This window comes from Aquila chrysaetos, chromosome 16 (assembly GCF_900496995.4).
Source record: "Aquila chrysaetos chrysaetos chromosome 16, bAquChr1.4, whole genome shotgun sequence".
Lineage (NCBI taxonomy): Eukaryota > Metazoa > Chordata > Aves > Accipitriformes > Accipitridae > Aquila > Aquila chrysaetos.
In genome coordinates, this window is record NC_044019.1 from 9,586,161 (window position 1) to 9,610,273 (window position 24,113).

The following is a 24,113-nucleotide window of genomic DNA, read 5'->3' on the forward strand; positions in this document are numbered from 1 at the left end:
CCAGCACAGGGGATGCTGCGGGGAACACGTCCTGCCGATGCACGGGTGCTGGCTGCGGGCTAGTTTGGCCCAGGTTTGACTTTGGTTGACGCAGTCCTCAGCCCATCCTGATGGCTAGATAGGGCCATGGGAGGATTTGCCTGCAAACTATCTCACCTCTAACCTGCCTGACCACAACCTGCTTCAGGAGCAGCCTAGGAGCACCTCCACTTCCCTCTTGGAACACCTCTTCTATCATCTACCACATCAGGTACTCTCAGAAATCCACTTCTGATATTTGCTGAATTTTTTTTGAGTGCTGTCTTTACACCCAGCCCAGTGCCCGATTTTTGTGGCTCCCCCTACACGTGCTCTTGCCCCTCTTCAGCCCTATCTTCTCCCCCAGCTTGAAACAAGCCCATGCATGCCAAGTCCAGGAGAGACCATGAATGTGAAAAGCCTATTTAAGAGCCCCTCGACGGGTAGGTTTTAAAACACAAGAACTGCTTCTGCCCTCGATGGAGAATACCAAATAGCTCTTGAAGCACAAAGCCATGGCTTTTTAGCATTTGGGGCATCCTCAAGAGAGATGTGCATTGAGGAAAAAACAAATCCTATCCTTCACACCTGCCTCAAGACACACATAAGCTACTTGTCAGGCACCATTTGAGATTTGTGAAGGCTACTGTAGAAATTATGCTTACATCAAAGCTTTCCTGAAGTCAAAGAAAAGCCCGTTACAGCCTTTAAGGGATGAGCATGTGAGCGCCGCAAGCCAAAGCCTGGAGGACACCTTTAACTTGGGTGCCCAGGCAGGATTTGCAAGTGAACGGAACACTAAGTGACTGCTCTAGGAAGAGAGATGTTGGGGAACAGGGTGTTTTCGGCATTCCTCTTGCAAGGCCACTGCAGGGCAATGCCAGGTTTGTCGCCTACATTTTTAAACTACATTCATTCTTTTGTGTTTTAGGTGTGCAACAGCTGCATTTTTCCTTAGAACAAAGTTTATTAAAACTCTGACTGGGCAAGAAAACCCAGACAGTGTCCCCTGAAATCAGGGGAATGTCTCCTAGGCTTGCTGTCCACCTAAGGCCTTGACCAAGATCTTCTGACATGCTTCAGCTAGGAACTTACCAAAAGCAAACATGCGAAACAAGGTGTTAGTAGTATTGTAGTTCAGAAGTGATGGATTGGTCTTAAAGTAGAAATATACAGATATATCTTATTTTTCTAAGTAGAAAAATGAAGCATTTAATTACTTGCAAACAGACTTTAATAAAGTTCCTGTAGAACCACTCTTGCCAGAGCAAACATATCAAACCATTTAATCATTTCCCATACTAGCAGAAATGCACACAGCATCTTTTGTTTGTAGGAAAATCACTTTTCAAGGGACACCGATTTTGAACTTATGCAGCTGATAAGCTGCTCATTTCTTTCTTCTCTAGTGCCTTGGCCACCACTGCTTTTCCAAGAACTCTTCTAGGGAAAGGCAGGGGAGAGCTCCATTTTAGATTAAAAACCATTTGGCTTTTTAGAGAGCCTTCCCCAGAGACCCAGCAAAAGCACCACCCAGTAATAATACAGTAGGTAGTTCTCCTGCCTTTGGAAAGGAGCTCCCTTTAAAGCCTGACTAATGCATTAGAAAGGATTATAGGATTAAAGAGCTCCTAAAGGGTAGAGACCCACTTCTAGAAGATGCCCAGTAATTGTTTATTTCAAGGATAGTAATGCTGCAGTGAAAATGTACCACGCTTTCATGAGCCTCGGTGTTAGTACATCCAGAGATGCACAGAAGGTTGATCAGCTCCCTGGACACCCACTCAGGGAATCAACAAACATTTTTGGTACAAGCAAATTCTCTATTAAGTTAATCAGCTTTATGTATGAAACAGTTCAGATTAAGAAAAGGACGTTGCTTTGACGTTGCTCTGCAGGCAGTCACCACTCATGAAATGATCTTCACTTCAGGGTTGGACTCTTCCAGGGCTCTCAGTTCATCATCCACTTCAGAACTCCAGTAAATGTCGTACAAACTATACCCAAACAAAAAGACAAGCTAGTTTAGTAAGCATCCTCCCGTTAAGGAAAGAGAAAGATGCACAAATGGCTGGTATGGGAAGATCATATAACAGGAAGGGCCCCGTCTAGGTTTGAGAGTCTGGCCCAACAGCCAGAAACATGCCTTACAACATCGGACCCTATTACTCCCTCCCCAGCAGCACCTTCCCCTTGCTCTTGGGCACTATGGACCAAAACAGATCAAGGCACTGTGGTCACGTCACTTGGAAGGGACAAGGGGGTGTTTTGCAACATGCAGATGGCATTTGACCCCCACCCGGGTCACCACTTGCCCTCAGGTGCAATTCCCAGAGAGCTGGTGCTCATGGCCCCCTCCCCGCAGCCCCCAGCACCTCCGAGGGGGAACACAAGCAGGACCACAAACAGCTCTCACATTAACTGCTGCACGCCACAGCCGGGATTCCTCAAACCTTCACAGATCTTCCTGATGCCTTCATCTCCCAGAGGGTTGTAGCTCAGGTCCAGCTCAGTAAGGCACTGCTTGTTAGTCATGATAGTGGTGAGGGTTGCACAGCAGGCTGCCGTGAGATCGCAGTTACCCAGCCTGCAGGGAAGAGGAGGGAGAGGCCAGTGCGGTAAGTGCTGGCTCCAGAAACCAGCCCACCAACCCACTCTTGGGCAACAGGCACAGACATCCCTCGCACAGACCAGAGATCCCCGTTAGGCTGGCATCTCCGAGACATCAGCGGGGGCTGGTCTGTGGTCTTCCCACAGAGACAGCCGTTCTCATGGTGACTGCTGAACACCTAAAAGTCCTCCCTAAAGCTTAATGGCGTGTGGCTGCAGGGGAAGAAGGAACCCTAAGAAGATATTTCCAACTTCAACATCATGCATAATCTTCTCTTTGATTTAAACTGATCATAAATCATCTCTAAAGTTGAGACTTGCAAGCATCTCTCTAGAAAGGGCAACAGAGGCCTCTCAGCTGAGAGCCAAGTAGCTTTAACTGGTCAGCAAACACATCTTTCTGGGCAGAGACCTCAAGTCTTACTGATGTGTCCCACGACTCATCTGCTCAACTCACTCACTGCGAGTCTCAGGCATTGGAGCACAGCTCTGGCTTCTGTCAAATGGCACGGAGGAGACAAGCATGCTGCCCCGAGCATCACGCAGGCCACAGGCATGCCAGTCCCGAGCTCGGTGCCTGCCTGGGAAGGCAATGGGCAGATGGGGAAGGCGAGTCCCACTACAGGGCTGGAGGTGATGCTCCAGCTGGCCTCCTGCTCCTACTGCTGGACCAGCGCTTGTGCTGGCACCCATAGAGACTATGGGAAGCAGGAGGCAACTGGTGAATTCAGGCAGGCTTTGCACTGCAGCTGGCAGGCACGAGAATTAACATGCCAGACCTGGACCAGCAGTTTCTCCATCTCAGTGTCCCACCTGAGAGAGGCCCTGTGGGCAAGTTCAGAGAAGGGCACGGGAAGCTCTACAGCAAGCAGCTCACAGAACAAAGCAAGATCCCTTCAGCCTCCCCACACTTTGCTTTAGATCCTGAAGGTACGTGCACTTTCAGTTCTGCACCTGTGAGAGCACCTGTGGATGGCTATGAATGCACCTTCGCATGGGTGACAGCCTGCACTTGCAAGAGACCATGAGTGACAGGATACATGGAAGCACTTGTAGCTCCCATTTACTTGCTAGTGGACTAGTTAAACATCAGTGTGTGGCGTAAATTGTTTCATGTGAGCAAAAAAATACCATACTATGATCTATTGCTATCTTCCTCTCTTTGCATGCCGTTCTTGGAAGGGTAACACAGCAAGAAAGACGACGACTTCTGAGCATGCACCTTACCATAGGGACTGGATGTTGCAGTTGGGGTGCAGCAGCCCTTCACACATAAGTTCAACACCTGCATCTCCCAACTTGTTCTCGCCCATGTGCAGTACTTTCAAGCTCTTGTTCACGCTGAAAGCAGAGCTGACGGCCTTGCAGCAAGCGGTCGTGAGCCCGCACTCCCTAATCCTGCAAGGCAAAAGTGACATGAGATCTAGATAGGGGAATCTAAAGAGTAACAGGCACCGTTCACTTCTTCACATTTGCTTCACAGGAGCCCAGACAGTGGGAACAGAGGAACCAAAGCCTTCCCACAATCACTGTACTCCTCTCAACCCCCCGTCTGCTCAATCCTTTCTAAGCAGCACCTCTCCCACTCTTTGTATTTGGGATGTCTGTCTCGGAGCGAGCACCTAGGAAAGGCAAATGCCCATAAAGCACAAGAATCATCAGAAATGAAGCGTGCTGCTCTCAGAGTCACTCTCAGCTCCACTGTGCACTCCTGAGGCACCTCATCAACTCCCAGGCCACCAGTGCAGGGGAAGAATGCAGCTGGGGGCTGGAGCTGAACTTGCAATGTAGGAAAATTCAAGTGCTGCTTGTTCAAGTTCTATGTGGAAGAACAATTTTCCTCTCCTGGCCACGTGATACCAGATCATCCCAGCCTAAAAGGTAACACTGTCAGCAGAGAGGATGCTGAGAACAGTTTATGTCATTAGAGCCTTCTTTTGGCTCATCAATGAGAGAGCTTGGATCCAGTGAAGAACCCAAGATATCTGATCACAGCACTCATTTTGCTATTACATGAGGCTTTTCAAACTTCAAAAGTCTTTTAGCTGCCATTTGTTGCACGATAAAATATATTAGAAGCTCTGCAAGTGATGCTTGGTCTCCTATTGCTTATAACAGGATGACTATGGGGCAGAACTTCAAAGTGTCTACAAGTTTAGAAATACAAATCCCTTTAGCTCCATAAGTCTAAATCCTTTAGGTAACAACTGGCATGAGTTGTTTGTGGAACCATCGCAACTGAGGATCTGTCTGGTGGGCGTTCACCTACATCTTTCTTCAGTGCGGTCTCCAAAGAAGGCAGTGGGTATGTGAAACTTGACAGCAGCTCACCATAGCTCCTGGAGTTTACACTTGGGATCCTTGAGCGCCTCACACAGCATTTCCATCCCTGAATCTCTCAGGTTATTGTCTATCAGACTGATCTCTGTGAGGGTCTCTTTTGTACTGATGAGTCTGGAGAGATCTTTACAGCTATCACTTGTGAGATCACAGTCCCATAACCTACAGGGAAGAACAAAACATTATTTTCGCCCAAGAATGACTTAGATTAGAAAACAGAGTCCTATTTTAGTATTCTGAATTTCTGGTTACATCATCTCATTTTCTTCTATCCTTTACAGAACCTATTCATGCATCATACCACACAGCTTTCTCCTTACTTTCCATCTGTTGCACCAAAAGCTCTGTTTGTAGCACAAAAAAAGAAATAGGACCATGCAATTCTAGTAGATAGATAACTCAACAGGAAGCCAAGACAACACCATCACAAATTTCATTCACCCTTTCCCCAGACTTTGACCCAAGTGATTTCAGTGCGGTCCTGCTCATTCACGGTGTCCTCTACGCAGTTTTGAGAAGTAACTAATTTGCAGTAGAGACATTCCTGTTTCACTAGGGGGTGTAACTGAGAAACTTTCTGCTTAGGAGCAAACCAGCAGCACAACGTAGATAGCTCAGAGGCTGCAAGAGGGATTTAAGTAACCTCTGCCTACCCTTACCATAGCTTCTGGATTTTGCAGTTAGGATGCATCAGTCCTTGGCACAGCAGAACCAGACCAGAGTCCCCAATCTTGTTATCCCCCACGGAGAGATCTATCAGCGATGACTTGTTACTGAGAACAGCACTGATCTCCCGACAGCTATCACTGGTTATGCCGCAGTTCTCCAGGCTGCAGAAAAAAAGCACAGTTGGAGTTGCTGCTCCAGACCCGCTGTGTTAAATACACCCCAACACCCCCAGTTCAGACTGAGGAGGGTCTACGGGGTGGTTCCTTGCTGCAAAACAGTGCAGCTCAGCTGGGCATTGCTAGAACCTGCAAGGCTTAGAGATGATACAGGTATCCTAGACAGGCTCTGGGTGAGGCAACACACTGCTCCTGCGCTCTGCAAGGCTGCAGGGCACTTTTACTCTGACCTACCCATTCACATCCATTAATGCGAGGATCATTTTTACCAAACTCCCCCTTTATATCGCCTGTCTGTTTTAAGAGGAACTTTTGGGTGTATCACACAGTGAGTCCCTGGCAACCAACCCCTGCTGAATTACAGGGGCAAGATAAAATGAATTGGGCTTCTCCCCTAAACCCCTTCATGGCCTTTACACCAGATAGGAGGCCAAATCCAGCATCTGTTTTGAAGCAAAAAAGGGATCTGAATAAATATACTCATCTGGCTGGTAATTCAAGGGTAAGAACTGGAGCCACTGAGGGTGTTTGCTCCTCTGCTCCAAGATACTGGCGAGCAGTCACCCCTTGTAATTGCACCCCTTGTGTGGGGTACACATTCGCACTGTACCAACAGGCAGAAGAGTGAGCTCAGACTCACATGCTAAAAAAAAGGTCAAAAAAACCCAAAACTGAAAGGCCCAGACATTTGCTTGCAGTTTCCAGTTACAGCAATCTGAGCCAGCAAAAAATCTGGCCTGAATTTCAGGCATTCCTGACAATAATTTTTCCTGTCTTACGGATGGTATGACTAGCAGCAGGACTAGTTGCAGTTAGAGATGACCAGCTCTTCCTTACTGTAGTAACTCTAGGTTGCAGCTTGCCTCCACCAGTCCCTGACACAGCTGCTTTACAGCTGTATCTCCCAGCGTGTTGTTACTCAGGCTGAGCTCCTTCAGGGTAGGCTTGCTTTGCAGAGCAGCATTGAGAGCTTCCACAATATCAGCTGTGAGTTCGCAATACTCCAGCCTGCGAGAAGAGAAGAAGTCCAGGGGTAAAACAACCATCTTCACCACATCCCGCTATCCGCAAGACATCAGCTGGGCAAAGTGTGTGTTAGACGGGGCAGAAAACATGCCAACATGAATTGAGACCACGCAACGAATGAAAACAGAGATAACCGTAAGAGTTTTTAACAGCGTCTCACTGCTTATTTCAGGAAGCATTAATTCTTAAACTAGACCCCAGGGGAACCTAGCAAGACTAATTACCCACCCCATTTTTACACTAGTCCTCCGTTAAACCAATGCCAGGCTGCCTTGAACACACAACTCAGTTTTGCATTGCAACACATCACACAGCCTCACCACCGAGTCTTCCTGGGAGGAGCTGGAAGCTGCAAATAGACCTGGGTCCCACTCAGCTGTAAAACAAGGACTAAGTGCAGCAGAATCAGACTTTTCCTGGTTGTCTGAGAGGTCCTGCATTAACAGCCACCACTGCCAGGAGGGCTAAAATAGCCTCTGGGAATAGACACCCAGCTCTTACAAACCCACAAGACCTATCAGCATGAATAAGCATGACACAATTTCAGATAAAACAAGAAGAAATTCCTATCTGGCAACAAAACTCCTGCTCTTCCCAAGGGAAAGACAAGCATGACCTGTCTGATGACCAAAAAAGCCCAGTGACTACTTACTGCAGCTTCTGCAGCTTACAGTTGGGGTTCATCATCCCTTGACACAGCACCTTCACTCCAGCAGTTCCCAGTTTGTTATCACCTACGTGCAGCTCTGTCAGGGACGGCTGTGCACTGAGGACGGAGCTGAGAGTCTCACAGCTGGCACTTGTCAGATTGCAGTTTTGCAGCCTGAAGGAGAGAGGCAACCAGGGTGAGGGAAGTGCACCCCCAGAATTACAGAGGCTCTTCTCAGAGAGACACATCTGCTGGGGTTTGAGCTTGGAAAGGATGTCGTGGCACTGACAGTGCGCAACCCTCTAGAACGCAGTATGTCCAGGTTAGTACTGCTATTTTACCAGTGTGCCAAAATATTTTATCAGCTAGTATTATACCTGTAGCATGAACAATAGCTCCCATGCTTCCTTCAGTGTAATCACTCATATAGCACCTCTAGAAGAAGATGGATCCACCCTACATTACGTAGAACTGCATCTGCTTTATAGAAGTGTTTTAATCATCATGAGGCTTATCCCAGAGATAAAGCAACGGCATCTTACAATTTCTTGCCACCTCTGGAAATGTGATCCAGAGTAGCTAAAAATAAAAATCTCATTCAACTTGGCTTAAATCCCTGGATATCATTTAAAAATCTAATGGTATACTACAAGAAGGATCTATGAAGCTGATCCTTCAGCACTTAGGCTGGTCGTGTAGGAACCATGCTGGTATTGCTATGGGGCGTTTAGAGTTATCGGACAGGACTTACCGACAATGGAGAGGTGTTGTGCGTGGCGGTACTAAGTCTGACTTGGGTTTGGTTGCTCTTTTATTCCCTAAGGCACCTCACCAGAATGCCAAAACGGGCAATTATGTTTCTACACAACTAAAACAGCCTAATCCAGGCTGTTACTTAAGCATGTGGAGAAGTTTGAAGTGTAGGACAAATTCTCTGAAAAATTACTTGTGTTAGTCTTCCAGTACAGAGTATCACAGTTATTTCTTGAAGGTCCATCAGAAAGTTGCAGTTTGATTAGCTTCACCGTCAACTTTCCCTCTATTTGTCAGCAACTCCTCACTGCAGGGGGCACAGGGACTTTGAAGCAGGCATATCTGATATACAAGGCAAATGATTTTCACAAGGTAGTGTCATGAAGATCCTAGACCCACCTCAGGAGCTGGAGGACTCCAGTACCCTGCAGAAAAGGTGCTGGACAGAGAAGGTAGCATCACTTTGACAGTCACTGAGGAGCAGGGGCAGCAGCCACTGGCTTTGACTAAAGCTCCTGCTCCATGGTTGCTGAGGGAAGCCCACTAATGTTAGTGCTGGTGCCTCTGCAAAGCATGCTGTCTTGAGCCAAGCTGGCCCTGCCCAGCTGAGAAGACAAGGCTTGAGGCAGAGGCAGTTTGGTAGAGTGCAGAAAGACTGACAGCTCTTGAAACATCAAGGCTCACAAGAACTCCCTTTTGCTTGGTTCCTAGAGAAAGGAGCAAGCAAACTGGACCAGATGCTAAATGCTGTGCTTACACCTGGCAGAAGAGCCCTCTGAAAAATGCATTTGTCAAAATGTCAGGTATGGCTCATGGCAGTGGGGCCCTCTGTGGTCATCCTTTTGTTTAAACTTGCCTAAACAGATAATCCAGCTGCCTAGGCTGGGGGAAGATCTGCTACCTCTTCTAAAAAAAGTCCCCAGAAAGCCTTCACTTGGCTGGGAAAATGCTACCTGTCCCTCCCTCGGTGCTGGAAGACAAAGGAAGACACACTGATGATCTGGAGTCTTCCAATAAATATACCACTTAGATAAAAACTACTTGGGTTTTCCAACCATCTGACCTAGGTAATTGCTGAGGTGCATTGGCACGGCTCTTACTACCATCACATACTAGTTTGCCTCATGACTTCACCTGCAGCAGACTGCAAGCATGTTAGAGCAAGGCAATCAATGGGGCTTTACCATAACTTCTGTAGGCTACAGCTTGGCATCAGCAACCCTTTACACAGGTGTTCAATGCCTGCATCTCCCAGTTCATTGTTGTTCAGGTTCAGCTCTGTGAGGGATGGATTTGTGTTGATGATGGAGGAGAGATCCTCACAGTTACTGCTGGAGAGATTGCAGTCATCCAGTCTGAAAAAGAAGGAGAGAAGGAGCACTTTAGTCCTCAGGGTTGTTCTGTTCTCCCTGGCTGGAGCATTCCCCACAGAAGCAAAGTGGACAATTTACTCCTCTGCGGTGCCTGGGATGCTTCTGTAAGTATGTGCGCGGCCTGTTGGGCAATGCATGGCCCAAACCAAGACGTGCTCTCTCTGCAGGGCGGCAGCACAGGAGGGGCTGGACAGCAGTTCCCCCAGCCACGCACCACCTCCGAGCTGTGCAGAAGAGAGCACGTGACTCAAGTCACCCCCCCCCCCCCCCGCCCCGTGGCAGGGCTTCAGCAGGAGGATGCACCTTCATTTAAACATTGATAGCAAACAACTGCCTGGTGTCTGAAGCCACCTCTAACCAGAGGCCAGCTTACAGGCTGTCAGACTGGTTCTGCACTGAGACCAGCCAAGCTGGGTCTTCAGCCAGCCCCAGAGACACCCATCGGCAGTTTGGTCTCGTGTAGGTGAGTCATGCCAGCCTGCATGTCTCTGGCACGACTCTCGGTACACAAATCACGAGTTTGCAGCATGGCAGTGGCTTCTCCCCCTGGACATCAGCATTTTTCTAGTTGTTGCTAAATTGATGGGGGGGGAGTTAAATTGGAAGGAGAGCCAAGGAAAGGATTGGGAGCCCAGGACAGGCAGGGAGGTGTACAGGGAGGCAGAAAAGACATGGGGCAAAAGGGAGGTGTCATGAAGAACCCTACAGCCCCAGGCACAGCCACAGCCAGGACTGCCAAAAGTTGCCTGGTCACTTCTCCTTAGACAGCCCTATGAAAACAGAGGCTCTAGTAGGCTTATTCCCTCCCTCTGGCAAGAAGACTTAGCTCCCAATGGGATCACGTTCAACACCGATTAACAATCCCTGCCGCAGCCGCTCTCATCCGCTATATCTTGAGCAGCCCAGCCTCTACCCAGGAGACAACCATCCCACTGCCTTCTGCCATCCAAGGCAGACCTTGGGAAGTCAGAGTCAGGCCCATGAAGCTTGCCTGCAAAAAGCTCCTTTGCAAAACAAAAGCAAGTCACTTTCAACCTGCCTGATACCCTCCAAGCCATCGCTGGCTTGAGCGACTTATCCTCTCCAGCCCAAGCAAGGCGATGCCAGCCTGTGGGGTGTGAATTCCCAACCAGAAGAGGTGCAGGAGCAACTCTTCTGAACCTTGTCCTACAGCTTACACTCTAGGAGATGATTCCCTCAACACACAAGGCAGATACTTTTGAAGGCCAAGTGAAGAATTAAAAGCTGATGGTATGTGGCTTGTGCGTGACTATTAAGTAACAGTGACTTGACAGCATCTGACCTGCAGCCCAGAGAGAGTGCAATCTAATGAGCTCAGAGAGATGTCTTCCCTCTCTTGAGGGAGAAAGACAGAATTACCAAAATAGTGGTCAAATGTTTAGATAACCACATTACCTAGCTGAGTTCTATGGGACACCACAGAACAAGGACAGCATTACTTCATACCAAAGGATGCTTACCTGTAGTTGAAAAAACTTTGCAAGAGGGTGGGGGTTTTCTCCCCCCTTTAAATTAACCTTCTGGATAAAAATAGGTAGAATCATTCCTGTAACTGTGCAATGTCTAAGTCACAGGTCAAAAGTTCTGCAGCTGAAAAACACAGGAGAGAAAAGCAACAGTTCTTACTTAGAAGAGATGATACACAACTAGTTACTACCTGATGGTTTTGCAGGATTTCATTGTGGAGAGAAGTTCAGCCCATCTGGATGGGCTCATCTCCTCACACTGGATGTCAAGCTCCATTTTGACAGGTGAGATAAGATCTGAAAATTTAAAAAAAAAGTAAAAAAAAAAAAAAAAATCAAAATTTTTTTTTCATTGACTGAGAAGCAGCAATCCTCTTCAACCCCCCACAGCTCTCAGCCACGAGTTACACTGTGCAAAGAAAACAGATTGTGTTTTTCCAACACCAGCCTGCTGCAAGCACCAGTATGAGCCAGCAGCATTGGAATGGTTTTGTCTGGGACTCAGCAAGGCCCTCCTCCAAGAGGCAAAAAGCACACAGATCCCGGAGAGATATGGTAACAGCTTGTTATCTGAAGGCTGCTTGCATGAGAGTAAGACACTCCCCTTCCCTAACCAAGGGAGCTTAACCAGAATGAGCTTTTTAGAGGCACTGGTGCTACTCTCTCACTATTGCACTACTGAGCCACACAGCTGTTGAGTATTACCAGTGTGCCACACCTGATTGATTGCAGGACCTCGAGCTATACTTAAAATTAGGGTATTTTTGAGAGAGTAAAGGTGAATGAGGAAGATCAGCATGAGAACTGCCTAGGCTCAGATTAAAAATCCTGCCGGCCACACATCTGTATGCGAGAGGTGGAACCCAGGCAGATGGGACAAGCGTTTCTCCACGATTTGATACCCAAGCTTTGAATGGTCACTCTGGTTGGGCAAGTCCAAGTACAAAGAAGCTGGCAAGCAGGAATTTTTTTTGCTGTGCAGTCAAACTGCATTTCTGAACTGATGCAAACACAGTGCCTTACAGAGCAGCTCCAGCTAAACATGCACAAAAATATGCCAAGGCCAAAAGCTGAACTCTAGGCTGAGTCTACAAGGGATAGTATTAAGGGCAGCACTCCAGTAGGTGACAAAATGCAGTCTTGCCATCTTGGCTTTGCTAACATGACTCAGACTACAGGGTATTTCTAAAAAAAAAAAAAAAAAAAAAAAAAATCTCCTGAGCTATCACATTGGAATGTGAACGGTAAAAAACAAACTACCAGGCGTTACCGACTAAGGTTTATCACTGTCTTCCTCCACCTCGCTCACCTCCTGCTACCATAAAATCAAAGGTTATCCCAAAGTAGGCTTTTCACAGAGGCGAGCTCAGTATCAGAGCCCACATCGGGTTTTGCCCACAATAAATCCCTCACCCACACGGGGAGAGGCAACGTCACAAGAGGAGAGAGCTGCTGAGCCCGCACACTTAAAACACACCAAGGAAACCAGGACACCAAGAACAGCGTTAGCAGAGCCCCCCTACATGCGGTTGGCCTCTCCCCTTCCGAACCCAAAGCACAGCGATGTCAGGCGGGAGTCACGGACCGCGTCCTCAGTGGCTTCGCAGCACAGCCCCACGTGTAAAGGGGCTTGAATCACGCGGTGTTAAAAAACCAGTGCCGACCCAAACCAGTGCAAATAAGTGCGAGAACAGCGCAAAGGAAACCAATCACGTAATGTAGCAAACGCCTCCCGACTTTGCTCACTGTATTTTTTTTCCCGTTTTACCTCTCTCGGATCAAAAAAGGGTTCCCAACCCCTCCAACACCGCCCCCCCGCCCCCCAAGCTCTGCACCTTCCTGCATGCTGAGGGGTTTCCCTATCTCCGGGCTCCGGCTCGGTCCCACACCAACCACCGCCGCTGTTCCTTGCTGACAAGGCGGCCGCTTCTTCCTCTTCCTCTCCCACCCCCCGTTACCTGCCCCGCGATTAACGCCTAACGCCGGCACTCACCCGAGCTTCCCCGCTCCCCGGCCCCGCAGCTCCCACCGCCGCTCCGCCTGCCCGCGCAGCCGCCGCCGCCCGGCCCCGCCCCGGCCCCGCCCCGCTCGGCTCCGCACCGCCCCGGCCCCGCCCCGCGGGCACGGCGGCCCGGAGCCGAGCGGGGCGGGGCCGGATCTGTCCCCTTCTTCCTTCTTCCTCCCCCCTTTTTTTCCCTTTCTTCCCCTTTTTCCTCTTTCTCTCCCCTTTTCTTCCTCTTTCCCCTCCCTTCCCCGCCTTTTTTCTGCCACTTCTCCCCCTTTCCCCTCTCTTTCCCCCTTCTTACCTTTCCCTTTCTCCCTTTTAGCCTGACTCCTCCCTGCTTCCTTCTTCCCCCCTTTTCCCTCTCTCCTCTTCCTCTTTTCCCTCTCTTTTTCCTCCCTTCTTTCCCCCTCCCCTCTTCTTTTTCTGTTTCCTCCATATCCTCTTCCTTCCCTCTTTTTCCGTGTTTTCCTCACTTCCATCTTTTTCCTCTCTTTTCCCTCTCACCTTCCCCTTTCTTCTCTTTTTCCTGTGCTCTCCCCACTTCCCTCTTTTTCCTCCCTGCTTTTCCCCTCTTTTCCCTGTTTTCTCACTCCTCCCCTTCCCTCATTCTTCCTTTTTCTTCCTTTCCTCCCCCCTTTTCCCTCTTTCTCCCTTCCTTCCCTCTTTTTCCTGTGCTCTCCCCACATCCCTCTTTTCTCTGCCTTTCCTCCTCCCTTCTTTCCCCCTTCCCTCTTTTGTTCCTTTTCCACCCTTCTGCCCTCCTTTTTTCCCCTTTCCCTCCTCTTTCCCTATTTCTTCCCTCTCCTTCTTCATTCTTCCCTTTTCATCTTCTCCCCCACTTCCCTCTTCTCCTCCTCTTTTTCCTCCCTTTCCCTTTTCCCCCACTCCCCTGTTGCCCCTTTTTCCCATCCACCACTATCTCCCCCCCCCCCCCCCCCCCACCAGCAGGAGCACTGGGATACGCAGGAAACAAGACAGGAGAGGGGGAAGTCCCTGCAGCGAGGGGATGCGCAAGGGATGGGAGGATCAAATATTAAACGGGAAGGTGTGCCACCCAGGCTGGGAGGGCAACCTCTGCCCCATGCTGGGACCCGGAGCACGATGGGGACGCAGGCAGGTCACCCAGGGGAGAGGCAACATGGGAGGGTCTTGGCCAGGGGGGACAGGACCCCCTCCTTGTACTTCCCCGAGGAGGTCGGAACCGGGAACTGTTTGAACTGGGAACAACAACAAACATTTCCATTCCTCAGTGGTTTCCCTGACTTCCAGCTTGCCAGGCGGCTGCGTATGGGGGCCAGCTTGGAGGGCCCGGGATGTCCCCCCTCTCCACCCCTTTCACCAGTCCTATCCGTGACCCATCTTCTCTGTATTCTGTCTCCCTCATTAGCACAACACATTGACGAGCAGACGAGCCGCACCTCGCCGGCACAAAGGCCTTTCCTCTAAGCTGTTTGAGACGAAGCCACGAGAGCAATGGAGGATGGGCGCGTTGGAGTTTTGCTGCCGCGATGACTGCCACCCTCCCTGGGCTTTCCGCATGCCGCTGCGCCCACCCGAGCCCAGTGAGCAGCGCCTCGCCGGCACATCTGTCCCGTGGCGTGGCGGGAGCAAGGGTGCCAGCGCCTGGCCGGGGCTGGAAGGCATTCGTCATCGCTCAGCTCGCTTCCTCCTCCGGCTGCCAGCTACTCCCCGTCTCTCTATTGTTTCCCAGTACTTTTAGCCCCTGTAAAAGCTCTTTCAGACTTTCACAAGACCGAGTGAAGACAGGTTTTGAAGTGCCGAGAGCTTTCTAGGCAACATACTGAGTCTCCTCCCTTCCTTCCCCCCAAAAATCTTAGTGTCTCCCCTGGTTTCTTCTTCCGACAAACACCCCATCCCCCTGGCTCACACAACAGTCCAGTTAAGCACAACCACAACCAGCCGTTCCCTACAAAGCAGCCTCTGCGATGCGCAGCTTTAAAATCGCTGTGCTCTTCCCCGGTAAGCAGAAGGGAAAGTTCAGGGAGTTTAAGAGCCCGGTTTTGCTGCTGATACGTACCTCGTTCTTCTCGGCGCTCTGCGGGAGCGAGGAGGGCAGAGCTGACGCCTTCCTGCTGCCGTTACCATGCAACCTCTGCTGTTGTACACATGGTGCCTGCTAGAGGGAGAAAAGCAGTTTTGGGTTGTGATGGCTTTTTTCCTCCCAGGGCAGCTCTTCAGAGGCTTGCGGAGCCACACTCCGTACGTGTTCGTAGCTGGTTTAGTGACGATGCAAACATCCCACAAAACCTGATGATGATAGAGGCGGCTTTACCTTCTTACCCCTGATCATGTAGCCACTAGCCAGGGTTTAGCCCAGAGCAAGGGAGTAGTTGCCATTGAAGGATCCATCCAAAAATGAGGCCACCACAGTGTTAAAGTGTGGATAGAGATGCTGGAGTTTGCAAATAGTTTCTCCGTTTCTCAGGCAAGCCCTGTCCCGCCTGGATGGGGAGGGTTGCTGAGCACATAACTGCCTCCCTGCCACCTCACCTGGGGGTTAACCTCCCCTGGCAGGGGCTACGGCACGGGCAGCCCCCCGCTCCTGTGCGAGCTGGATGCTCACACAGCCTGGAAGGGTCCCCCCTGGAACAGCCCTGGTCGTGCCTCCCTAAAACTGCCTCTCGGCAGCAAGCAGGGCCCCCAGTCCTACACCTCCTCCTCCCAAACTCCCGCTGGCTTTTCCCCTCCCCAAGGATTACCCTGCCATTGCTCAAGCTGCATCGCACACTAATTGCAGGTTGAAGTAACCCGCTTTCTCCCCCCATCCTCAACGGCGTGAAGATTAATTAATGTTTCAATAGACTGCAAATGAACCAGAGGCAGAAGGCGAGCTCCATTTTTCCCTCCCATGGCTGCTGATGCCAGCAGAGGAGATGGCGGCACAGGCTGGGAAGCACAGCCTTTGTTGCACCCCAGGGGGAGCATTAGAGGTTTTCCTCCCAGTTGCCTTTATTGTCCTTCTGGAGGAGATGGGAACCGACCACCAGAAGAGCTCAAAGAGCTAAAACCCACCTTCCTTAGAGCTTAGAAGAGAGTTGAACACCAGAGGATGCACGTCTTTCCCATTCTCTCCCAGGGTCGTCCATGCAAAGGAGTTGCTAGAACAGTCTTTGTGCCCCTGGGTCTGACCCGAAACCTGCTGAACCCCAGCCACGAGCCTGGGGATGGCACAAACTTCTGGCTTTGGTGTTTGCCAGGGCAGTCCCTGGCAGGAGGATGGGTGGGGTGCTGCGGCCGGTGAAGGATGTCTCTGCCCTTCATGCTTAGCGTGATCCTTTCAGGAAGACCACTAGTGTTAGGACGTAAGTGAATGCTGGCAAGAGGTTGCATCATCTCCTGGTCTACCAGGTAATTTGAAATCAGATGCCTGTCATTCAGCCCTACAGCAAAGGTGTCATTTCCTATCCAGCCACTGCTGGCACCTCACTGCTCTCGGTTCCTGCTCCGCCACCCACATCAGGAGTCTCTAAAGGACAAAGTCTAGTGTTTGTTAGAGGTTTCAGAGCGGCTTATGTCACGTGGACCTTCTGTAGACCTTCTGCTCTGGACAAAGTACCTGCTACATGCTGGTCTGTGCTGGTGAAAAACTAGCTTTACAAGCTAGGTAGCCATGCCAAGATGCTATCAGCTTCTATCTCCCTGTCATCCCTTTGGCTGCCCTCACTGTGGGGACAACAAAAGGCATCTCGGGAAAAATCTATTGCCCTTTCCCCAGCAAGCAGGACCAGGCTGTCCTATTCACTGAGATACACACAAGTCCAGAGGAAACGATGCAAAATGGGGCTGAGAAAGCCAATGGCAAACACCGGTGAGAAATGCATGTGTATGTCTTTCCACGGAAACAGTGGAAAACTACTGGCATGGAGGATATGTCCACTGGGGCGTTTGCACGGACTCAGGTCTGACTGCCTGAGGAGTCTGACCGTGACATCTGCCGTATGTTCCATTCTTCTTTATCACCGTTTCCCCATGCCCTTTTTGAGGTCACTCAAATTTATCTCCCCTTTTTTTAGGGCGTCCCCCTTCCTTTGGCCTTTGTACCAGGGAGGGAGATCATGGTGTTGCCTGCCTTGCCTCACCACTTGTGGGCACAGCTGGCATGGACCCAGCAAGGGTGGTAGGTCTTGCATCCTGGGGCCTGGGGAAGTTGAGATGTGTCTCTGCATTTAAGTTGACTTCATTTTAAAACTAAATTTATGCACATAACCCTAGAGCATACTTACAAAAGGATATTTAAATTAAGCTCATTAGCATAAGCTGAAAGTTTTGCCTTTTCCCCCTCTAGCAGTTTCCCATTCTGTCCTCTCTGCTCTCGTGATGCCTCTGTGCACATACTTAATTGCAATTAAAGACAATGAAATTTTCAGGGTAGTGACAGATCTTTTGCTAACCATGCGATGCCCACCAGCAAATTCATTACATAAATTCAGCCACGGTAATCAAAACAGTGAGTCGTAAGCACGTGCCCAGCTCCAGTTGTTGCACTGAGAGCCTTGTTTTAACTCCTACTTGATCCATTGCTGGAAGCCATTTGTTCCTTGAGCTTGTGTGCGACTTAAAGTAAGGCTTTGTAGAGGGAGGAAATGCAAAACTTGGGTCATTCCTGAAGAGCCAGCGGGCTGATAAAGCACTGGGGAGCAAAAGCATCTGTGGAGCTGGAGTGGAGAACCTGACACTGTGGCTTAGCTGATGCCTTGGGAGAGAAAAAAAAAAAAGGAAGGACAAGGACAATAAACAGATCCTGGTAGCATGTGTTTGGGATCTGCGAGGTGGCAGAGCAAGCTTTGGGCTCCTCTGCAAATACTCACCCCAACTTTCATGTGTGCACGCACACATGTGGATGCTCCATACTGTGGTAGCTCATTATAGATTCCCACAAGAAAGCCATTAAGAAGGAATTTTTAGCTGTTCTGATGTGGTCATCTTGTTCTTGTAAAAGAAAAGCTGGTCTCTTCATTTCATGCTGGTTTTATTTTTTCGGGTGGTGGGAATCATTATAAAGAAATAGTGCTGTGAGTATACGTGTAATATTTTATCCCTGTGTATACAGTCTTTCACCGTGGGTCCAGTGAAAATGGGACCCCAAGAAAATGGAGCTTTCCAGACATGTTCATCAACCGCTGCACTGCATTGACCTGCATAAAAAGCATGGTCAGGGGAATTTTTCACCTAACCCAGCTTTTCTTCTGCTTCTGCCTCAACCACTGGCAATTGTTGCCTGCCAGTCTGCAGAGGGCGATGCAGCATCAGTTTGACCAGATTTACGGTCCTCCTTTAGTTTTCCATCACCAAGCTATTGCAGGGGTTGAGAGTTGAGGGTTGAGGTGAGGCCAAAGCTAGAGGGGAAAAGGAGAGGACTGGACCATCGACACAAGCGTATTTCACGCACAATCTCTTCATGCCGGCTGCATAGCAGCTGATGAAACAGGAGACTGCGAAGGATTTCACTTCCCTGTTCAATCCTCCTGCACAGGAAGACTCAAATCATTTGCTGAAGCTTTGAAGACCATTGTAGCGACAGCTGGTTATTTCATTAGTTTGTCTGGGACTCAGAAGCCTGAGTGTAAATCAGCTTTAAAAGGCAAGAATGAAATCTTCAAGCTAAAAAAAAACCCCAACAACCATACACTCATCTGTTTTTCAGACTTCATGTTGCCATTGCCATTTTCTGGAAAGGACTGGTGGGTGTCCACTGCTGGTGGAGACATCTCTCTCTAGTCTCCATGAGACTACCCATGAGAATTCACAGGTATTTGTGCCAAATAATCACTTTGAAAAGCCACCGCATCCTCTCTTCAATGCAGTTGTTCTTTGGGCTATTGGGAATTAATTGGGAATTGTGTTATTTAAACATCTATGCTGCCTATAAAGAAGGGCAGTGGGGTTAGAAGGACTTTCGAAGACCTGCAGGAGTTAAAGAGTAAAATAAATGTGACTTGAGCCTGGGGTATGGCATGGCTATATATGCGCCAAAAGACCATAGCTAAGTAGTGCTGCTCTGCAAAAAACTCTGCACGTGAGATTTATTCAGACAAAAAGAGTTTCCCCAGGTTTATTCTTTTTAGAAGGAGACCCCGTAATATTAAGGCTTCTTACTCTTTCCCTCATCAACCACCCCAGGGCTTAGGCATATGCTCCGCAGAGGGGTGAGCCTACCCCAGGCCCACTGCAAAGTTTGAGGATGGGATGTTTTGCAGTTTGCTCAGGTGTAGGCTGGGGGCTGTGAGCAGCTTGAAAGCTGAATTCCACTCTTTGCCCTTGAAATTTGTCACAAAGGTAATTTCCTCACACATGGAATGGGAGAAAGTGTGCAGAATTGTTTTCCATCTTTGGTTTCCAGTTCAGCTTGTGGTTGGGATGGAAATGCCAACCGAGCATATTCCTATGGGAATATTCCCTAAGCCCTATTCCTTGGGTTTTTTTCATGATACATCTCCAGTTTTTAAAATTCGCTCTCTTCTTCTTTAAAGCATTTGATTACTCCTTGTGGCTTGTTGCAGTAGAATAATAGCAGAATGTGAAGAATTTGAATATTTGCTTGAACTGGATAAATTCACTGGGAAAAATCTTGCCAGCTTTTTGACTAAATGGCACATACATCAATGCCTCCTTGAGGTATTTTGACTCCTTCTCGGATTTACTTAAGGCAAATGCATGTTTTGGCTCTATCGGAGGCTCCCAGGAGAGGGGATCTCTGGGGCTCTCCTGCTCTTGCACGGGATGAGCCGGTGAGGGCTGGGGCCAGGGCGTGCCGCGGGGAGCACCGGGGGGAGCGGGTGCTGCTCCCCATTGCTGGCCTTGTCCAACATTAAATGAGAAATCAAAAGGCCCTCTTGCAGTGCCACACATAGAGCAGGCAGCGCTCTGCTTGCCTTAACTGTGGGTAAAACAAATGTATCTTTAGAAATTTTAAGGAAGCAAATAAGAATTTAAGGAATTTTTAAGAAAAAAGCAAAACGTATCGGTGGATCGTACAGACAGAAGGCTGCGGCGTAGCAGCCGAGGAGAAAAAGCGTGGAGAATGCGGGCATCGATCCCGCTACCTCTCGCATGCTAAGCGAGCGCTCTACCATTTGAGCTAATTCCCCTCCCTACACCACACTCTTGCCGGCGCCGTTCTATTCTCTTCTCGCGAGACGCCGTGCGGCGCCGGCCGTCCCACGTCCCGTTCGCGGGTCCTACTGCGCCTGCGCGGGAGCGCGCCGGCCGGGGCTTGGCGGCGGCGGGCCGGGCCGGGCTGGGCGCGCGCCGGGGAGGATGCGCGGCGGGGCCGCCAGCTCGCCCCCGCCCGCGCGGCGCCCCGCGGTGAGGAGCGGAGGGGGCACGGAGCGGGCGGGGGGACGGGACGGGAGAGCGGAGCAGAGCAGAGCAGAGCAGAGGAGAAGGATTGAGGTGCGCGGCGGGGTCCGCCCGGGGGCGCGGCGGCGTGCTGAGCCCGAGGGGAGCGTGCGTGGGGAAGCACCGGCCGGGGGGCGGGTTGCAAAGGGCATGTGTCTGGGGGCATCGGGGGGCGGGGGGGGGGTGTCGCAGAGGGCTGTAGGCGTGGGGGGCATCGGGCGGTGTGGTGTGCAGAAAGCTGTGTGCCCGGGGGCACCGGAGGGGGGTTTGCAAAAGGCTGTGTGCCCGCGGGCATGGCGCGGGGGTTTGCAAAGATCTGCGTGCCCGGGAGCACCGAGGGGTTTGCAGAGACCTGTGTGTCTGGGGCACCCCGAATGGGAAAGCGTGAGGTGCGGGGGGGTGTCCGGAGGGCCGGCCGGCCGGGGCCTCGGGAAGGCTGCAAAGGGCTTGGTGTGCACGGGAAAGCATTTTGCGGGGTGAAGGACCGTAAAGGGCTGTGTGCTTGGGGGGGGCTGCAGAGGGCTGTGTGCCAAGGTGGGGGTTGTGTGGAGGTCAGAGCGTGGGGCTCTGCACCCAGCAGAGACTCTGCCAGAGGGCTGGGGCAGTTCTTTGAGTCGTGGTGGGGCCGCATTGAGGTCAAAAGAGAACAAAACAAAACCCAAATACTGGTTCCCCCCCCCCCACCGGATGAAGCAGCACAGGAGCTGCCTGTGATCGCCTCGGTTGCTGTTAGGGGAGGCTTCTCCTTCCCAGCAGCTGGGCATGCTCCTTGCAGGGGACAGGGTGGTGAGCCTTCACCTGCCCTCCCCAGCCCTGCTGCTCTATGGGGACGCGTGGGGTGGCACAGGTATGGCCTGGGTGCCCAGTGCGCAGCCCCCGAAATACCTGCTGCCTGGGACGTAGCTGGCAACGCTGGTGGGGTGGCCGGGTTTGGTCCCTGCAGGTGGCAGGGGCAGCTGGAGATGTGGCAGCTCAAGTGCCTGAATTAGTTAACCTGCCGCTTGCAGTTGGTTCCCCCCACCTTGCCTTGTGATACCTCTTTTAAAAACAGCACCCAAAAAAGTGAAATCTGGCACTGTGGTGAGTCATGAAGTCTTTTCCCTCAAGAAATGGTTCCATTTGCTCTTGTGCTCCAACTGAAGTAGAGTTAAGGGCAGTATCTCTCTGCTGGATGAGGAAGGAGATGCTGGGTCTGGAGCAGGGATCTTTGGGTGTCTGTCGAAATAGCGGATGAGGGTATGTGCTGGGGCCTTCTGGGGAGCTGCATTGACCGGCTGGAATTTGGTGCCACATTTTTGGAGGGAAAAGGGATGCGCTCGCTCAGGGAGTGCGTAGCAAAGTGGGTGAGAGCATTGGGACCTTTCTCTGCCAGCGTTGTGCTAAGAGGAGGCTATTCGTGGGCTTTACACTTTAATTTAAAGCAGTCTTCAGCAGTGGCAGTATCCAGGGTTTAGTTAAAAATCTGTCATTCTAGTAAATGCCTTGCCTTGTGCTTGGTCACTTTTCTTCCCTTCTGATGTTCTTGAATAAGAAAACGGAAAACAGAACGGTGGCAAAGGCCAGTGCAAATGCTTTCTAAACCAAGGGGATTACAAAATCGCTTTTGTTGTATAACCTCGGTGGTGGCTGCTTAACACCTTGATGTTTGGAGAGCAGCGAAGTCCTGGGCTGAGTTGGCAGGGCTGCAGGCAGTGGTGCCTGTCCCCAAGTTATTCCAATTTCACTGAGCAGCGGGGAGGTTGGAGAGAGCGACGGGACCTGCTGCGGCTTTTGCTCCATCGAGCTGCTGCGTGCTTTACACTGTCGGCTTTCCTGCAGTACTTTTGTACTTCTACCTTGGCTGTGTTCAAGCCATTGTTCTGTTGGATTCAAAACTACTCTCTGCTCAATTTTACACCCTTCCTAAGGGATTTGCCTTAGTTCTTCCTCTGATGTACAAGTTACTTTTTCTCCTGGATGCGTTTGCTGAGCTAGTGTCCTCCAGACTGTGAATTTCTGATGAAATACTCTTATATATCAACAGCTTTACAATTAACAAATAGATTTAAAAAAATTATTTATTTCTTTTCATTGACAGGTTCCTGTCTGTGAATGGGCTCTGCCTCTTGCAGAGTTTGCTTAATACCTTCTCTGAATGATATTTTATGAAAGTACTTGGAATTTTAAGTTTACTTCTCTTCTGTCCTTTTCAACATACTAATATGTTGCATCTTACTTTAAAGGGCCTGTGACGCATGATCTTAGCTCTTCAGAAACTGTCCTGCCTTTCATTTATCATTTTCATGGTTGTGAGCTTCCTTCTTGGTTTTTTTTTTTTTTTTAGCAGAGGGAAGATTGGCCAACAAACATGTTCTGAAAGACATGTTTATCTTTTAAAAAAAGCCCAACAGCAACCAAACAAGCAGCAGCCGCACCCATCCAGCAGTATGATTTCTTATCTTGGAGCATGACTCATAATTCTGACGGCTCCTTACCTTTGTTGTTATTTTAAAAAGAAAGTAGTTTTGTTACCTAAGCTATTCCCCTGGGTGCCAGGCTGAAGAGTGTTGCACGTGTGTCATTTCTTTTTCTGATGGCCTCCTGTCTGTTTTACATCACCCTGAGCTGCAGGACCCCGTAATCTTGTCCATGGGCTTCTTTTTTTTTTTCTGATATGCAGAAAATAGGGAGATGCTTGAGAGTATCTCCTGCTGGTGAATCTTGCCTTCGATGCAAATGATAGCATTTCACCAGCTTGGTTTTGCAAAAGTCGACTCTGTGGAGCTGGAAAAAATGTTTCAGGCTGCATTTTGCATAGATGCTCTCAGATGTGAGATTTCACCGCCTGGGTGTTACATGTGTTTTTCCTGTCACGGGGCAGTCTGCCTCCCTGAATCGTTACGTTGCTGAGAGCAACTGGCAGAGCAAATGCAGGGACGGGGGAAGAGAGGACTGCCTTCACCCTTGCTTCGTCAGCCCCAGCCTCCCTCGTTTGCTCCTTGTGTGGTTTAATAACAGGGTTGTGCAGGATCCTTTCTCACAGCAAAAAGTATTTTTGGTTTTTTGTTTTTTGTTTTTTTTAGAATTAAAATCACACCGAAGAGTGTGTGTTAAGATCGACTTTGAAACTCAAAGCCTGTTAGTCCTTCACAGTCACGCTGGAGTAATTCCTGTGCTTTTCTCTCCTGCATTTTAATTACAGGAGAGTAGTTCAGCTCCCACAGCTCAAGCTGCTTTAAGGGCACATCTATGCTCTGCAAAGAAGCTTTCCCCTTGCTATCTTTTACTTCGGCAGTGCTGTGCACCTGGGACTCCTTACGTGGGGCAAACATTGTTCGAGCGCTAGTGAATCTCCGTCTTCCCCTTGCACTCCCTCCCTCCCAAGGACAGAGAAGTCCCTTTGCAGGTGACTGGAAAAAAAACCACCTAAACAAACCTACAGCTGCTCTGTGCAAAGAACAGCCCCCAGAGATGCTGAAGTTGCAGTGCTGTTGGTGGAGCTTTGTGGTAGGGTTGCTTGCTGCAACTTTACAGCTTGCTGCTTCCCCTTTAGCTTTCGGCAGCCTGTGGCACTCCCAGTTGTCCATTTTACTGGGTAGTGCGGGGGTGGTTTAAGGCACTGGTTTGTGCCATGCTGCCAGTCGCTTAGCATGGCGGTGCAATAGCTGC

At 49.9% G+C, this 24,113-nt stretch overlaps 2 protein-coding genes and 1 non-coding gene across 13 annotated transcripts in view; 1 reads left to right on the forward strand and 2 right to left on the reverse strand.

Annotated features, from left to right (window-relative positions):
* Window positions 1-1,234: 1,234 nt before the first annotated feature.
* RNH1 (ribonuclease/angiogenin inhibitor 1) lies at window positions 1,235-15,358 on the reverse strand. 4 transcript variants are annotated; one of them, XM_030039141.1, is made up of 10 exons: window positions 15,145-15,358; window positions 11,293-11,398; window positions 9,426-9,596; window positions 7,492-7,662; window positions 6,651-6,821; window positions 5,628-5,798; window positions 4,960-5,130; window positions 3,856-4,026; window positions 2,435-2,605; window positions 1,235-2,015 (listed from the first exon to the last, which is right to left on the reverse strand). In XM_030039141.1, exons 2-10 carry the CDS (start codon window positions 11,376-11,378, stop codon window positions 1,928-1,930), a joined length of 1,371 nt encoding a protein of 456 aa, XP_029895001.1. In that variant the 5' UTR covers window positions 11,379-11,398; window positions 15,145-15,358; the 3' UTR covers window positions 1,235-1,927. The 4 variants fall into 4 exon arrangements, with proteins under 4 accessions (XP_029895001.1, XP_029895000.1, XP_029895002.1 ...); XM_030039140.1 differs by lacking the exon at window positions 15,145-15,358 and adding an exon at window positions 13,095-13,145; XM_030039142.2 differs by lacking the exon at window positions 15,145-15,358 and adding an exon at window positions 12,965-13,081.
* A 4,784-nt stretch (window positions 15,359-20,142) lies between these two features.
* On the reverse strand, window positions 20,143-20,215 carry TRNAA-AGC. Its single transcript has one exon. It is a non-coding gene; the product is annotated as a tRNA-Ala (tRNA).
* Window positions 20,216-20,350: 135 nt separating this feature from the next.
* Window positions 20,351-24,113, forward strand: part of LOC115351815 (USP6 N-terminal-like protein) — an 87,642-nt gene continuing 83,879 nt past the window's right edge. For 7 of the 8 annotated variants that reach the window (XM_041129181.1, XM_041129182.1, XM_030039125.2 and 4 more), the window contains exon 1: window positions 20,351-20,432. The gene's annotated coding sequence lies outside the window, so the exon portion shown is untranslated. Of the gene's footprint in view, window positions 20,433-20,497; window positions 20,520-24,113 lie in introns of those variants that run through there. The other variant, XM_030039121.2, reaches the window with a different exon arrangement.

Bases quoted from the DNA above. Each gene is read 5' to 3' on its own strand.
- RNH1 (XM_030039141.1), bottom strand. From the start codon at position 11,378: ATGGAGCTTGACATCCAGTGTGAGGAGATGAGCCCATCCAGATGGGCT. The intron at 9,597-11,292 runs GTAGTAACTAGT...CTTCTTTTTCAG, and splicing joins AAATCCTGCAAAACCATCAG to ACTGGATGACTGCAATCTCT. The intron at 2,606-3,855 runs GTAAGGTGCATG...TCTTCCCTGCAG, and splicing joins TGCAACATCCAGTCCCTATG to GCTGGGTAACTGCGATCTCA.